General features: G+C 38.0%; 3 protein-coding genes across 4 annotated transcripts; all 3 read right to left on the reverse strand.

Annotated features, from left to right (window-relative positions):
- Nucleotides 1-32: 32 nt before the first annotated feature.
- Nucleotides 33-6,028, reverse strand: LOC121752176 (probable cyclic nucleotide-gated ion channel 5). The gene is made up of 7 exons (XM_042147108.1): nt 5,904-6,028; nt 4,628-4,710; nt 3,786-4,371; nt 3,096-3,308; nt 2,135-2,442; nt 1,601-1,712; nt 33-1,211 (listed from the first exon to the last, which is right to left on the reverse strand). The coding sequence occupies exons 2-7, from the start codon at nt 4,684-4,686 to the stop codon at nt 279-281; spliced, it is 2,211 nt and encodes a 736-aa protein (XP_042003042.1). The 5' UTR covers nt 4,687-4,710; nt 5,904-6,028; the 3' UTR covers nt 33-278.
- Nucleotides 6,029-7,020: 992 nt separating this feature from the next.
- LOC121753262 (1-acyl-sn-glycerol-3-phosphate acyltransferase BAT2, chloroplastic-like) lies at nt 7,021-11,033 on the reverse strand. 2 transcript variants are annotated; one of them, XM_042148492.1, is made up of 7 exons: nt 10,833-11,033; nt 10,632-10,675; nt 9,881-9,953; nt 9,265-9,462; nt 8,776-9,182; nt 8,529-8,630; nt 7,021-7,528 (listed from the first exon to the last, which is right to left on the reverse strand). In XM_042148492.1, exons 1-7 carry the CDS (start codon nt 10,909-10,911, stop codon nt 7,313-7,315), a joined length of 1,119 nt encoding a protein of 372 aa, XP_042004426.1. In that variant the 5' UTR covers nt 10,912-11,033; the 3' UTR covers nt 7,021-7,312. The 2 variants fall into 2 exon arrangements, with proteins under 2 accessions (XP_042004426.1, XP_042004424.1); XM_042148490.1 differs by having other exon boundaries at nt 10,776-11,032.
- Nucleotides 11,034-12,817: 1,784 nt separating this feature from the next.
- Nucleotides 12,818-13,192, reverse strand: LOC121752594 (protein PELPK1-like). The gene has a single exon (XM_042147714.1). The coding sequence runs from the start codon at nt 13,190-13,192 to the stop codon at nt 12,818-12,820; it is 375 nt and encodes a 124-aa protein (XP_042003648.1).
- Between the last annotated feature and the right edge of the window lie 3,616 nt (nt 13,193-16,808).

Here is a 16,808-nt window from a genome sequence, read left to right on the forward strand (position 1 = left end):
TCAAACGCAGTATATAAAACGCTACACAAAAATGCAGTTTCATCGTAGTTGTATTACATAAATAATTCATACACCAGTTTAATATACATATCTGATCAAATTTGTACACGTTCCTTAAAAAGAAGATTTGAAACCAGAGATGATGGTTGATGTAGCATAATTGTCATCTCACTAGCAGTAAAATACTGAAGTATATTATAAATACACACTTAGGAGCTCTTAATATTGCTGGAGTCCGATTAACAAAAAGGCAAAACACCTGAGTTAGAAAATTACACCTAATCTGCATCAGCGGTAAAATCAGGCTCTGGTGGCTTTTGTAGCTTGACCAGCTCCCGGGCGCTCTTGAGGTTCCGATTTCTGTGGACCCCACGCATCGCGTTTGCAGCGAACTTGGACGCCAAGAAAGTGGCACCAATGCTGTACGAGCTACTGCCAGAGTTGCTGCTTGCCCCAGCTGCTTCCGCCTCCTCTTCTTCCTTCTTCCGTAGCTGCTCGAGGAGTTTCCTCTTGGAGTAGCGCCGCCATGCTGCTTGAATGAAGCAGGCGGCCCAAGTGCGCCACTGCTGCGAGTAGAAACGGAAGGTGTGCTGTACCTGTCGGCTGTGGAGCCGTCGGAACTGACTGGCGACGAACTTCAGCTCATCAGCTGTCAGCGCGAAAGCCTCCACTTCAGTCAGCGCCCTCACGGTCCGAGTGGAGGACGGCAGGTTGGAACCGGACTTAGGATCCAGCGCCCACGTCAGAAGCTCCTCGCCACAGAAATCTCCTTCTTTGAGTAAACTACGGTTGAAAAAACCACTTCTTCCACCATCAGTGGTAACACTCTCGAGGCGGCCCCGTATGAGAAATATCATCTCATCGACTGGATCGCCCTCACGTACAATGTAAGTGCTTTCAGTGTATAGACAAGGTTTCAGCCTCTCACAGATGGCATCAAGCAATCTCTCATCCATGTTCTCAAAGAGTGGGACCCTCTTGACTAATGCCAGACAAAGATGGCGTTTTATGTCTCTTCTGAGATCTTTTGGTAAACTCTCGACCAAACTTTGCTCATCCACACCACGCGTCTCTAACCATTTGTACTGATCATAGCGTCTAACCCGCTCCCTGAGGTCTGGTGGGAGCAAGCGATGATGCATCCATTGCTCTGAGTCACGCCTTTTAACTCTCATCTCTTCAAGGCGGATAGTGAGCGACTGAAGGTATGTCTGTGGAAAGAGCAAAGCAGCTAAAAAGTTGAGGCGCTTAAATATCAAAGATTTGCATTATAAAGATGCCAAAATTAAAACATGATACTCCAAAAAAAAGGTAATTTAGATAAATATCTATCCAATAATGACAGATAAGTACCCTCACAAGCAGGGGAGGATCGTATTATTTTCACTTGGACTAAGAAACACTCATGGATGCATATCAGATCTGTTTTCATAATTCAGCATAGAACTTCATGTGCCCCATTTTAGAAACCAGAAATGTTTTAAATTAATACGTGTTATTTCACTCAACACCGAGAAGAAGATGAAGATTGTTACATCAAATAACAAGATGGACAAAGGAGGGTGAGGAAGATGCTCATTTGTAACATATCACTGTTTACCTGCATATTCCCAATCAAGAGTGCAAAAAGAATGAGTCCAAAGATGGCTAGTGCAATGCTGAATATAGACTCTCCAGGGTAAGTGCTGGTTTGTAATCCTTGTCCAAGAGTACTGCAGATAAAACGAAGATTCATGTCTTTAACCTTGACAAATCTGACCATATTATGTTGATTACAAATATCCATGAATACAATCATCAGCGACATGTGCAGGGTGTGTGAAGAAAAACTTAAACCAACTTATTGAAAAAAAGAGCAGCCAGTAAGTGTAAGAAAACTCTTCACTGGAAAAGCCCAATTTTTATTACCAAAGCCTCTCTAGATGCTCCAAATCTAATCAGCATCGGTATAGCAATAGTGGTAACCAAAGACACAACAATATCCGAAATGGTAGTAGTGAAAAAGAAAGTAAAATGACAATGATACCAAGCGTATAAAATGCAAATTCATGTGGCAACATAAATTTAATTTACTGAAATTATGGATTATACCATTCACATAAAATCAGGTGACCTGATGAAGAAGTCAGTTTACCTCAGATTCTGCAGCCCCCACCATAAACAGTAACAATACTTTGACAAGAACTTCTTCGACGAAACTATTTCAGAAGCCAAAGCCTGCCTGAAAATTCCAAAATCAAACGGGGGATTGTCTTCACCCACAGGGCACGCTGAGCTTAAAACTCTCTCACTAATATTGCTCCAGATATTATAATTAGCCATATCTTGGTTTCCACAATATAAGAAAGCAGTGGTACAGTTATTTTCTCTGTGTTTGCAAGCTTTTTGCCAGCATGTATCATTACGCTCCACAGACAACAAGTACCAGAAAGCCCCAACTATCTGCATGTAAAACAGACAGAATATATTCTCTTATTATTATTTCCCATGAAAAATTAGCATCTATCATATTGTATAGACCAGCATAGCATGATTGGGCTGCGCACAGTTAATTCTATAGAGAGAAGCGGACTTGTTTGTATCACTATGTCACTATATAGATGACAACAAAGGGTATCCAGCAGCTGGGCACATAGCATATGTTGAGCAGAAATTCATGACAAATCTTCTCCTAATGTGCTAGATTTGCACAGTAAACGGATGATATTGAGATTAAACAGATTCCATGTAAAAAAACATCATAGAATTTGATCACGAAACAATAAATGTATCCTGCTGCAACAGTATAGGAGTTCTTGAAAAACAATCATGCAGACTAACACTTTGGAGTATTACTATTCTGATACGCAAGAAGGAGGAGACAGATATATGCCCTGGCAGCTCATGTCGAATGGGGAGAAAATGTTGTGGACAATAGGCCATGTAACAAGTAGGAGTCACTAAATCCTAATGCAAAGTTCAAAAATCTGGAAGTCCACGACGGATTTTTTGGAAATCATAGTATTACTGCAAGCTCATCCCAATTACCAACTATAAAACCCATCACGCCGGACGGTGGTATGAGATGCCATGCAACAGTTCAAAAGGATGCTTACATGACTGGCAAGCATGTACAGCAGCAAGTAGGACACTGCACCAGCCCATGCAGTTTCAGCAAAGACACCAGAAGTTCTTTTTAATTCTGAGGTGAGAGGCATAATTCGGGCGAATCTAGGAATATATTGCAGCAAAATAATGAAAAATAATGCTTGCTTTGTAGCCAGTACATCTGATCCATTTGACCTCTGTAGAAATCTCCAGACAACAATCTGCATGTATCCAAGAAAATGATGTTTAGCAATAAAAAACCAAAATGCTAAGGAATAACTACAATGTTGAACCATTGAAATAGATATAGTTATTTCAAATAAGAGATTGATAAGCTCAGACACTAAAATGTGCAAATAAATACTGATCTTAAATATCCCCTGATTCCATGGCTGCGAAAGCTATAGCCAACCTATAAAGTTCATGCATCTAACTAAGATGTCTTACTGAAAACATCTAGGAAAATTGTAAGGAGAAATAAACCCAAGAAAGCAGCAAACATTCTATATTAATCACCTACGTTCTGGTATTGATTATAGCTATTCTGAAATCTAACTAGAAAGTAGATATCAATCTAATTTTTCAAAATTCCAGCAATTGATCCGTAAATAAAAAGCCATTTTATGTTTCAGGGAAGGATAAAGACTAAGGATAGTAGTACAATTCAAAAGACAGTAAAGAATGCAATTTTTTAGAACCTGTGGAAGGGGAAGCACTGCAAGGAAATCAATGATGAAATAGCACTTCAAGTACCGCTTAGCAATTTTTCCATGATCAATTACAAGTTCACCTCGCCCAAACACACGGGATGATGGGGCAATATAAGCAGTCCGGAATTGGAGAACCATGTGAATAAGATAGAAAGCATCAACAACTGTGCGCAATGTTGTAGCTGTGATAGCCAATTTTCTATCTATGTCCAGGCACTTTTCTGATTTATTAAAAACTGGAAGAAAGAAAAACAGAGGATCAACAGATACTGCCAGAATACATGACATCACAAAAAGCTTGTTCCAAAGGGTAAGGAGTTTGTCTTGGGGGTCAAAAATCCTCTTTTCTGACACCTTGAGGTCCTCTGGGAAAACTGCTTGTGAAACACCAAAACCAAGAGACCGGCCAATAGATTTTAAACCTTGAGATCCTTTCTCCATTCTTCTCTTAAAGGACTTCGATGGAGCAGGATTTCTATGATTACCACGGCCCAAACCGTCGATACTAAAGCCACATTTGTTTGTAGCAACTGAAGTAGATGGGGATGAAAGTCTGGAATCCAACTCATCCAATCTATTAACAAAAAGAAGAAAGAAAAAACCTTCATAAATACTTGTCGAATAAAAGACACTGAAACAGCATCTGCTACTTTATCCCAAGTGCATTGATGAGAACACATAGTTATTGTACAGACATGATTGAAGAAGCGTCCAACATTGCAGGAAATTTACAAATGATATTTACTCAAACCTCACTTTCTAAGCTCCGTGAAACCAGCGAATTAGATAATTCTACAATTCAAGAATTATATAGACAACGAAAAGGATACCTTACAAACTTGTCCCGCTGCCCAGTGGTGTATTGAGTCTTTGGCCCACAATCAAACATATTGTATGATGAAATTAAATTTGACTGCAAGCAGAATAGAAAGATGTAAGTAGTGTGAAGAAGGTATTACATGCTAAAAAACTCTGATGTGCTATACGACTGAATTGCATTTTTTTGCCCATGTTATAGGCAATCACTCTAAACATGTTAAGCAGTATGAAAATATTATCACAAGCACATGTTTTAACTCATATACATGCACAATTATCATACAAGATGTGCACACCCTTGCGAACCACTTCCTGAAATACTCCCAAGTCCAAAATAGGCAAATCATGCATTACTAAAACACAGAGCTAAGCACATCAAAAGTTTATCTTAAAAAATAATAAGGCATGGTAAATCAACAAGAGGAAGACATACTCTAGATGAAATTAATATTTCCACATGAATCTGATAAGAAATATATATATAGCAACATGGCTAGGAAAAAGTTAAAAACAGAACTCAGAGCACGCAACATAGCACTATTATGCTCTCATCAATTCCATTTCTACCTGAGTCCTACATCAAATTAATGAGACACACATACTAGAGGCTTGAGAAGATCTTTTAAATCAGTTACCACAACCACCTCTAAGCTATAAAAGTCACTCGATGTTCCACCACCGGCAATCTTCCTAAAAGAAGCCCCCACCAAAAAATAGAAATCCATCTCAAAATTCATTTCACAAATTTAATTTCCCAAAACACTCCACCCCCAAATATATGGAAGGAGTCTCTCGCAATTTTCAATGAAGAACACTCCAAAAACCTATACAATTGAACCAGGAAAACAGTTTCTCTAGGTCAAGAGAATCTATCCCTCTAAGGACATCAATTTCACCTAGCCCAGTTCACCTATCCTGTTCAGTGTTTTTGTCCCCGGCATATTAAGTGCCTTAACCTTCACTATACCAAAAAATCTCGCGACTAACGAAACAAGCATTCAAATTAAAACTTTATCATAAACTCAATTGTTTCTTCATTATACCCAAAAAAACGAAAAATCGACTACAGCTGTAAATCTATCTACTGCATAAAGCCAGCTCTGCGTTAATATAAATTTGCTCAAACCTTATTAAGGCTTGACGATATTGCAAAGCACAACTGTAAACTAACAACAAAATCAATCACCGCCCCACCGGAGTGGGAGGGAGAGAAGCAAAATAAATCAGAGATAAGGAAATAAAATAGATAGCGAAGTACAGAAAACCAAATCAAACGGAGAGTCTTACAGCAAAACTGCAAAGAGATTAATTCATTATCCGCGTTTTTTCAGCAACATGAGAGGGAGATTGCAGAGGTGAAGTCAATTTTAGTAATGCAGGAAGACAAGTCGAATAGCATCTTTGTATTTTTTGACAAATTAAATTAAATTAAATTAGTAAAATACGAATTATTTCTGGCAATCGTTTTAATTGGTTAGATAAGTCCATCCATCATCTACAGCCTTATGACAGATTGATTATAACGGTTTATAAAATTTACAACTCGATAGTTTAAATATAGACATCAGCGAATTCCTAATGTTTTAATATCGAATATGATGTCATTAATGTAACTTTCAGTATTTAATTATATAAATTTCTTCATTTTAATTAACTAATTTAAAAAATTCAGTCATTTATATCGATGGTGCAAATATCAAAATTTAAACAAATATAAATATAATGATATTGAAATATTGCAGTGCTGTGCCCATATAGAGAGAATTTTGACTGGTTGATCGTGAGCTGTACCAGAAATGACGCCTAAAGCATATTGCATTACCGTCTGAGACTGCCAATTACATCATTTAATTATTTAAGTTTTTACTTAGCATTTTTGCAAGACACCCCCATTTATAGAAATCGTCAAGACAGAGTAGCTAAATTATTTCCAAACAGTATAATTTGAACAGATTCATTCATTTTAGTACTCCCTCCGTTCCATTTTGGTACGTTCCATAGTAATATAATCATTTCCCTTTTTAGTAAAAGTCATCACATTTCTCCACACCTACTTTATTTTCTCTTACCTTATTCTCTCTTTATCTCTGTATCTTTTTCATTTTTCACTTTATTCTCCCTTTACTTAATTCACCTAAAACAATTTTCTTAATCTCTGTGTAAAAAAGAAACGCTTCTGTTACTATGGAACAACGGAGAGAGTAGTAGATAATTTCACTTGATGAAAATGGACCCTGTAGGGTTGGTAACTGTCCAAATCTCAAAATTCAGCCTCAAATATTGGTATTTAGGTATAATGATATCATCTACTCCACCATAACCATCTTTCTCAATATCTTTTCCTTGTATCAGTAACAGAACATAGTTCAAGAATCCTAAATTTGTACCAGTATGAGAGTAAAGATGTAATACAAAATTTTGTGAAATTGAAAAATCCAAATAATACCAACAAAAGTATTACTACTATTTAGATCATTCCATTCCACAACTCTTAGTCTGTGGGACGGTTTCACAAAAGACCTACTAAAAAGATTTTACCAAACTATAATCTATTGCTTTATTCCTGCTCAGGCTAAAACCAGGAGTTAACACCGGAGTAGAAAAACACAGAGGATGAGCAAAAACTCTCATCTCATACTATCCCAATGCTCCTCAAAATCTTAATTTTGGAGAGAAACAAAATGCGATATGGTCACCTAGCCTTGACGAATAAGTTCCTGAGCAATAATATTTCTAGCCTCCTTACAGAGTTCATCTGGATTATTTCCTACTATGTATGGATGAATGATTACTTTCACCAATCCTGGATTCACTTCTTGTTCCATTCCAGGAGGCATGATTTTGCCTGTTCCAATCAGAGTAATGGGAACAACAGGTACCCCAGTCTTCGCAGCAATTGTAAATGCTCCTTTCTACAAATTAATCAACCATCGATCAAGAGTGAGTAATTTACTGAATACTTGTAGTAAACCAATATCATGCAAAAGAGCATTACAACTGCGGACTATAGTATAACAATGTGGCGATCTCACATAGGCAAAAGTCACAGAATATTTAACATATATTCATGAGGTACACCCTTCCTACATGCTGAATAAATCAGTCAAATATTCTCAGCACAATGGACAAAGTTCCCCTTGTGTGTGTTCAATATCTTATCTTACTATACATAAAAGTAGAAGGTGTGTAAACAAAATCAATTTAAGTGTAAATTTGGAATTGAAGAAAAATATGTAACTATAATTAAATTAACAAAATACCAAAAAAATTCACAATCAAATTACTAAAAATTTTAAAACGGCATAAAAATACAAATCAAACTGTTAACTGCTATTTTTACGAATCTGTATAATTTCTTAATTTTTTCATTTTGATACCAAGCATATTTTTTATATTTATGAAATTTGATATTGGACAAAATATGTATTATGGATCTGAAATGAATTATCATGAAAAGATCTTTAATTTGATATGTATAACATAGATTTAAAATAAGTGAATTGTGATTAAAGTTTTCACATAATAAATAATTTACATTTTTTTAATCAATTTTCTCCTCATTGAAACTAGAATATTAATACTAAATTATTAACTTTTCAAATATACAGAATGTTTGTGAGTTTGTAAGTTCAAGAGAGATAAATAATTCAAATTTAATAAATGTATGATTATAATGTGTGCAAGTGTTTATAAACTTCAAAGGCTAATGATTAATGATTATCAGTGTTTATAAATTTCAAACCAACCCCTGTCAGCATCACTCAAAAGGAAAAGGACTTTAAAGAATACACTCAAACCAATCTCCAACTCCTACCAACATCGGTATACAATTATGACTACTGATCAAAGAAAAATTGCAACTTAATTTAAGCAGCCAGAAATGCTAGTATTTAAAATTAAAAAAAGCCATACCTTAAAAGTACCCAACTTTCCATCTCTACTCCGAGTGCCCTCCGGAAAGAAAAAGACTGATGCACCCTTCTTGATCAGGGACATGCACTGCTTGAGGCATTCCTACATTTTTAAGTTGTACCAATTTAATTCCTGACAGATGGAAGAACCTATTGCCTGTTCCTAAGTTTATCTAGTTGGGACTACAATTGAACGACATAGTTGCTTTAGTATGCCATATACTACTATATTAAAAGAAGTCACATACCAATTGGCTTCTGCTGTCTGTGCGCTTTAAAGGAATGACACCCATCAGAAACATGGCCCATCCAATAATTGGATAAAGAAAAATTGATGTCTTGCTAATGAATTTAAAGCTTATCCCAAGGGTCAGAAGAGTATGTATATCTAAAAAGCTTTGGTGGTTGGACACATACATGGCGGGGGTATCAGTTTGAGGGAGATTTTCCAATCCCTCGTACTCGATCTTGAAGAAAGGAGCAACTGTTAAAAAGGCCCAGGCTTTAGCGATACGATACTGGGCTTTTCTACGGTATCGATCAAACATGAGGACGAGTGGATGCTGCAGAACCATTGGCACGAATAAAGTGATGGCAGCGATAGATGTTACGATATAGAAGCAAATCCCTCTAAACTTTGAATTGAACCAAAGTTCTGCAATGAGGATCAGAAAATTGAGTGGTGGGACTAATGAGAGTACCAACTTAAATAGAAATAGACCAGAGTAAAAGCATGCCTGATGACGGATATGAGGCTCCAGCAGTTCCGGTATCTGCAAGTTCAGACCTAACAACTAAGTCTCTTAAAACTTTTCTCCTTCTATAACTTCCCCAACCCTTATATGTTCTGTGCAGGTTCTCTTCATGGTTCAAAGAGCTCTGGGAAGGATAATGGTCTTCCTTCAAACCACATATTGTTACGTGTGGACGGCCATCTACAAAAGCAAAAAGAAAACAAATTTAAGAGCAATTGACAGCACTAAGATTTGAAATCACTTGTAGCCTATACTTCACAATAGCGATATAGCAAAAATAAATTATGTCTCCATCTCCAAAAATGACCCTTATAAGAACAATAGATGGGTCATGGATTTTCTTTATTCACTGGATCAACCTAATAAAGCAAATGAAAAAATCTCGAACAAATCTCCAACAGCAATATATTAGAAGAACTAACCGAGAGAGAAGAGAATGTACAAGGTTCTCCTAAGCGATATTTTTTGAGAAGGATTTTCATGTTGTATAGTTTTAATTCAGAATATGAAGCCTGCTTTTTACAGTTAAACATACAGACCAAGCTGACTAAAACCTTTCAAGAGTTGACTCTAGATACATAAAAAAAAGTTCACTCACATGTCTCTAAATATCTTTGAGTTTTCCGTTTAAGTGCAATACAGCCAAACCGGAATCCATGAGAAGAAGCCAACTGCTTAAAAAAATAATCAACATTCAGCAACAGAGTGGTCATTGGATGTCGGATTGGCATAAAAAACATTCAAAGATGCAACACTAATCACTCTAGAACATCCTTTAGGCCTGATAGCCAGGGTAAATCTCATTTATATGAACAGATTGACACTATACGCATTCCTTCAATCAGAAACACTTATATTTGCTGAATTCTAGTATACTTTAATGTTGATAAATCTAACGAATCCTATTTAAATTATTCTCTAAACAATGGGAACGTGTGAGAAGGCTTAAGCTGCTATGTATGATAAACACTGCATATCATGTATAAGTTCTCCCTCGCATAGAGCAAGGTTGTCAAATGGTGTTTGTGAATATCAATTCAAAATACCAACAATTACTTCAATACTGTTCATGTCTTATCTCTACTTAGCTTGTCGTTTCACAAGGCAAAAACGAGGAGTGAGAATGCTGAGCTGAGAGCAAGCAAAGTGAGTTATTATAGCTTAAAAAATATTTTTGCATCCATAAATAGTTATGTTCCATCAATTTCATCATATCAAAGTTCCTGTTTCTCAGCAAGCATACTTTAGACTAATAACACAAACAAACTCATTGTAAACAATTACTAAAAAATAGGAGCAATCAGAATGCAAATACACAAACATCTAGAGCGCGTTAGCGATTTAATTACCACTCCACTGCAAGCCCCAGCGGGAACCGATCGACCTTTCGTACCTGCAAAATCAGTAATCACCCAATACAAAATTAGGAAGCCTAGAACACAAATACGTAAAATTGAAGCATAAGTTCGAATTCACTTATACAATATTCATACCATCGCACATATATACACTACAAGTATAAGAAAGAAAGAGAGGAGAGGAGAACTCACACGGGTGATTGTGATTATGTGAATAAGAAAGCGAAGAAAAATGAAAACTCGAGCGTCTAAAACCTATCGATAATTCCATCTGTTATTAATTTGTGGAGTAAGGTATGCAACCTTATTAAGTCTATAATGAATTTCTCATTTCAATTTTGCGATTAGCTTCGGAAATTGTGATTTGCAGCAGTGCAAAATCCATACTCCACTGCTTAATGGGAGTATTCATTTTTTTTATAGATGTAGAATTGCACTTTAAATATTATGAAATTAAATTCATATAGTAGTATGTAATTTATTTTTAGCATTTGTAGTGTGAAAATACGGAATTTTAGGTGTAGTGTCGATTTCATTAAATAAAATCCGAGTATCAATTTTAATGGCCAAAAATGAAATATTTTTTCCTTTCAACTTAATTTTTACCAAATTAACGAATTAAATTGATCTTCAAAATTATTAAACTGATCAATATTATCATTTTATTTTAACATCACTTTTCTATTGAATTTTTGGAACATGTTTCATTCATTTTAATAAACGAGTTGTATTACAAATGTCACACATTTCAAACGTGTAAGAAAATCTCCAACTCCATGCTCAATATCTAAATCTACATATTAGAAACGCTTTGTAAAATAATTAAGTTAGCTTATGTATTTTTAAATCCGATAAAGATTGGACAAAATATCATACTAATTCATAAACTACCAACCCCAAATATTTGAGTCTAGCTAGGTCCATGATTATTCGGGACCAACACGCACATCGCTGGCCCGGCCTAAACAATTGTTTTATTGATAAAATAAAAACACATTACTACAAAATACAAAAATATGACAATAATAAAACAACTGAACATAAACATAAATTAACAACATGCAACGAACACAATTGCCGTCGATTGGTCTACTTCCGGGGGCGAGTGTTCTGAGGGGTGGCGGTGCCGGAGCTGACCCTAGCGACATCGAGGGCAGTGGCCTCCGGCTTCTTCTTCGAATAGAGGGTAAAATAGCCGATCACCGACACGAACGCGAAGCCCACGATCGCTGCCCTGGCCGGGCAGACGGGCAGCTTCTTCGTCTGGTGGAGCACCTCCGTTGAATGCTGCGTGGCCGACCCGGGCCGCGGCGTCCCCTGGTAGCCCCCCTCCGGCGGAGGCCCTTGCACTTTCTTAGCACTCTCTTGTCCCGGTGCAACCATTTTCGCTTCTATTTTTATTTAAATTATTTGTGATTGTTTTTTTTTTGTTCTTCCTGTTTATTATTTTCAGTGTATTTCTATGTATAGGTGTGGGAGATGAAATGGATTTGTGGTGCGACAAGTGGGAAATAGGGATTGAAAGTAGTGTACTAGTTTTGAGGATTGGTGTGATGCTAAATGGGTTTTTGTTGATGGTATTGAATTAGTTAGACGTTTGTTTTCAACAATATTGTAACTTATTTCATCAACATAAAATAAAGGTAGTACTATTTGATTTGTTCGATAAATTGGAATGGATGAATGAATGATTTTCATTTGCAATATGATCCTCTTTCATTCACCTGAGATGGGCATGCTATTTAGTTTGAGGTGGACATTAAGCAGATTGTAGGGGAATTATTGTTCAGTTTACCTAACAAAGTATACAAGTTTTCCTAACAATAGTATTGGCTTGCGCAGGATTGTGAGTTAGGGGAGGGAAATAGAGTCTACTGGAAGTTGATATGGTATTTGATAATACCAAGAAATTATATATATAAATAGTTTAATTTAGACATACAAACTTCAAAAACGAAATCAAGGACATAAACGAAGGAAACATATCCGACATAGAGAAATCAAGTTAAGTGTATGGTACAATAAATATTTATATGATATGATAATCACGTTAATAACAACAGCAACAATAGTAGTAAAAATTAGTAGCAGCAGTAATAATAATAATAATAATAATAATAATTGATTTATTACTATAATAATATCACATTCCCATCAACTTGTTTATACCATCCGGATCAAGGCGATTCTGGTACTTCGGGTTGCACCAATGTCGGCATTGGCAATATTTCTCCAACATTCGGAATCTCGACTTTCGGCAATTCCGGAATCTCCAGAGCCGGAATTTCCAATTTTGGCAATTCTGGAAACTCAAATTTTGGCAGCTCTGGAATCTCCAGTTTCGGCAATTCCGGCACCTCCGGCTTCGGCAGGACCGGGATTTCCACTTTTGGAAGCTCCGGAATTTTGAGTTCTGGCAGAGTTGGAATTAGCGGCAGAGGAATCACCATCGGTGATTCAAGTAGGCTGCGGGCCTCGATCATGGATGAAAACGAGGCGATTAAGAGCAACATTAACAATGAGTAAAAGCTACGACCATGGTTTGCCGCCATCTTTTCAGTTGATCTGAGGAAGAGAAATGTTTAAATTGATCGTGATTTTTGTGAGTTTGAAGTGATGAAAGATGGATGCAGTTTATATAGAGGAAGAGGGTGAGACGTGAAGAAGAGTAAAAATATTTATCTCTGCTTGGTGGGAATATTGAGAAAGTTAGTTCAACTTCTAACTGCTATACTAATTGCATATGCTTAATTAATTACTTTATTGCTTATGGTCTTGTAATTGTCTTTCCTTTACTAAATATAAACTTCGTAGTATAATTTTGCAATCATAAAGAATTTCGATTAATATTCATATTTAGATAGCTGAAAATGACGCGAAATAAATAATTAAGCGGTTGGCTAGTAAAGGATGGCGTCGTTTTATCAACAAAGTTAAAATCTTTTCCTTTTTTCATCAAGGCTAAAATCTTGTCCCTTCTTCCTTCAAATTGAAGGAGATGATACAATGTTGTTCTCATAGCTAAATATGACGTCATTTTACTCATATTCCGATTCTGCTCCCTAATTTTTCAGTTGTGCAAGTTGTCACTGACATTGACCATAATCTTTGAAAATTGTAAAATCAAATGCAAATTGTTGACATATTTTAAAATTGAGTTAAATCAGAAAGTGGCGAAATTTCGATAATTTATATGCAACTAGCGCAATTATTTTTGTATTTTGGTCTAAACTTTACTAAGTTGATTCATGGGTTTTATGATCTAAAAAGTGATTAAATGAAAAATGGAACCAGAACATGATTTGTATGATCGTATTGATATATATTTGTTGCTGACATCATATTTTAATTTATAAAGATGTAGGAGTATGTCAATTTTTCATTCAAAACCTGTCATGAAAACTTACCTGCGTAATAACCATAATTAAGATGTTCTATATACCTTAATTTTTGTAATAGAATGCTTATATAGTGATGATTTAGCGAATTTTTGATGGGAATAAATGCAAGTAATAAATGAAGATCACAACACTGAAAATTACGTGGTTCGATTTACTGAGGTAAATCTACGTCCACGGGAAGAATAGAGGGCAAATTTGTATTGCTTGATCTAGCTTACAGATTACAATACTGATTTGCTATATGAGATTCAGGATCTAGAGAACTTAACCCTGGTCTATCTGATCTAAGTTCTATTTATACATTCGAACTAAGATCGTGGTTTGCAGCCCTGGTAGGGGGGTTGATAACTGCTTAATACCACTAAATAGATCGTGGGTGTAATGGAGGTCGTGGAGATCCTGCATGGGTCCACTATCTCCTTGTTCGGTCGAATACTGAGACCGAACTGCTGAACTTTGCCGATCAGCTTTTGCCGATCTGAGAGTTGAGCTCGATTGGTCGGCTTTTACCGAGCTATAGGCTGTGACCGAACTCTTTGGTTGTGCCGAACTGATACTCTTTCTTGGGTTTTGGGCTGATGGGCCGTCACTGCTATTGGGCTCGCAATTATTGTTTAGTTGTTTAGTTCGTATCCCATCACCACCCCCCCGAAAAGCGAAGTGAATCACTTCGGCATTTTGGATAAGTGTAAGGGGGAGGCTGACGTCAGGGGACGTGCTCTGCACGTGTCTGCATTAAATGTGACAGCAAATCCGGCCAGAGAATCCAGAAAAAGTGGGATTTGAAACGGTGCGACGAATTTGAAACGCCTCTGCGAATCTGATAAATATTTCCTTTCTTCATCATTGGAACACTTTTGCGATTATTTCTTCTGCATTCTCTCTCTTTTTCGTAAAATTTTCTTCCGCTTCTTCAAGAATTTCTTCAGAGACTTTCGACCATCAAAGAGTAAGAATCATGTCTTCTTCTTCTGAAACTGTTTCTGAATCAGGTAGTGGTAGGAAGGGGGGGTAAGGGATCTTCTGGCCGGAAAAAGTCCGGGGAGAAGACGGTAGAATATTTTCACAGCATTTTGAGTAAGGATACTGTGATATCCTTACACAGAAAATATTTTCTTCCTGGGGGGTTAGTGGTGATTCCCGACGACACTCATAGGGCTAACTCGCCGCCGGAGGGTTATGCCACCGTTTACGAAGCCTGCTTAGAATGCGGGCTTCGTTTCCCTCTTCCCCCCGCCTTTGTAGAGCTTCTTGATTTTTTCCAACTTCCTTTAGGTCAGGTGACTCCAAATTCTTGGAGGCACTTATCGGCCTTTGCTGCCGAGCTGCGTAGACTAGAAAAGGATCTGTCTCTGAGGGCAATCCTTAATTTCTTTCAGTTTAAGAGAAAGGGATCCTGGTTTTACTTGATCCCTTTACAGCCCTTTAGAGCCTTCTGTAAAACCAAATGGCCGATGTGGAAAAATCGCTTCTTTTTTTACAATAGGACAGCGGCTCCGGACTTTTCCTGGAGAGGGCCGAAGTCCGTAATTCCTCATCCTCGGGTAGAACCGTTGGACGAGCTCGAGGGCGGGCTCAATAAGATTCCCATGATTAGGAAACAGTATTTGGAATCTGAGCTCGTCAAGGGTGACTTCGTGTTCGACTCCTCGTCTTCGGACGAAGAGACTGAGGGTGAGGATTTCTTTTTTATGCTTTACTGCTTTAGCGGCGAAAACTAACTTTGTTTTCTTGCTTTTTGGCAGTGAACATGCTAAGCAAGCTTGGTCGCAAATCCTCCGAATCAAAGGAGCCGGAGAAACAGAAAACCACCAGCTCGGCGTCTGATGCCGAGAAGTATCCGAAGAGGCAGAAGACCTCTTCGAGTCAGTCTTCGGATCCAAAAAAGCCGGGATCGACCCCCATCCAGGGGGGTTATGGATCAGGAGTGGTTACGGCCACTTCGGAACATATCTCTGAGCCCTTTTTATGGCCAAAGGACTTTGTAGAGGTGAATTTTCTTCTTGATTTTCTGGCTTTGCTTCTTTCCTATATTTTTTTTTGTGGCCCCTCTGTTGACTTTTTCCTTTTTCCATTTTCAGAGGAACAATATGCTCTGCAAACTCGTCACAGTTGAACTCTCTAAAGCGTCCAGCGATTATGATGAGATGCAGAGGAATTTGAATGCTGCTCGTCACCAGGCCGAACAGGCTCGGGCAGACTTTGAGAGGGCAAGGGCCGCTATGATCTCGGCTCAGGATGAAGCCCAGCGTGCCAAAGACCAGCTCATCATCCAGAGAGCGGTCGAAACAGAGGGAGGCGGCTGCCGTGGTTGCTCAGGGGGAGGCTCTCCGTGTTTACACGGAGAAACTCTTTTTGAGCAATCAATTTTCGGCCCTTATCGGTGATCTGCTGAAATTGATGACCGATAATGTTGAGCAGGAACCCGAAGTCGTCTTGCCGCTGTATGGCCGAGAGATTGCAGCGCGTCTCCAGAGTCTGCCGCTCCTTGAGGAGCTTGCGTCTTCATCGGTCCTGCTTTCTGCTGAACGAGTCCGTAATTGCCGTGCTGACCGTGACGAGAACATGGAGGCCATCTTTGCCTCCTTGGGGCCTGTTTCACCCGCTTCAATTTTCAAAGAAGAGGGTGAGCAGGAAAATGAGGCCGGCAAGGAGACCGAGCAGAAGGATCAGCAGACCGGCGACGGGCACGCCGAGCAAGAGGTGCAGCAGATCGGCGATGGGGGCGCCGAGCAGGAGGGAGGGAGGAGGGAGGCCGAGGCTGAGA

This window comes from Salvia splendens, chromosome 10, assembly GCF_004379255.2.
Source record: "Salvia splendens isolate huo1 chromosome 10, SspV2, whole genome shotgun sequence".
Classification (NCBI taxonomy): Eukaryota; Viridiplantae; Streptophyta; class Magnoliopsida; order Lamiales; family Lamiaceae; genus Salvia; species Salvia splendens.

What these genes read in the sequence shown, in the direction of transcription:
- LOC121753262 (XM_042148490.1), bottom strand. Translation starts at nt 10,911, where the DNA reads ATGGAATTATCGATAGGTTTTAGACGCTCGAGTTTTCATTTTTCTTCG. An exon ending in AGCCTCATATCCGTCATCAG is followed by an intron (nt 9,183 to 9,264) that starts GCATGCTTTTAC and finishes TCCTCATTGCAG; the next exon opens with AACTTTGGTTCAATTCAAAG. An exon ending in CAGACAGCAGAAGCCAATTG is followed by an intron (nt 8,631 to 8,775) that starts GTATGTGACTTC and finishes TTAAAAATGTAG; the next exon opens with GAATGCCTCAAGCAGTGCAT.
- LOC121752594 (XM_042147714.1), bottom strand. Translation starts at nt 13,192, where the DNA reads ATGGCGGCAAACCATGGTCGTAGCTTTTACTCATTGTTAATGTTGCTC.
- LOC121752176 (XM_042147108.1), bottom strand. Translation starts at nt 4,686, where the DNA reads ATGTTTGATTGTGGGCCAAAGACTCAATACACCACTGGGCAGCGGGAC. An exon ending in TGTACATGCTTGCCAGTCAT is followed by an intron (nt 2,443 to 3,095) that starts GTAAGCATCCTT and finishes TTTTACATGCAG; the next exon opens with ATAGTTGGGGCTTTCTGGTA. An exon ending in TGGGGGCTGCAGAATCTGAG is followed by an intron (nt 1,713 to 2,134) that starts GTAAACTGACTT and finishes TTTTATCTGCAG; the next exon opens with TACTCTTGGACAAGGATTAC.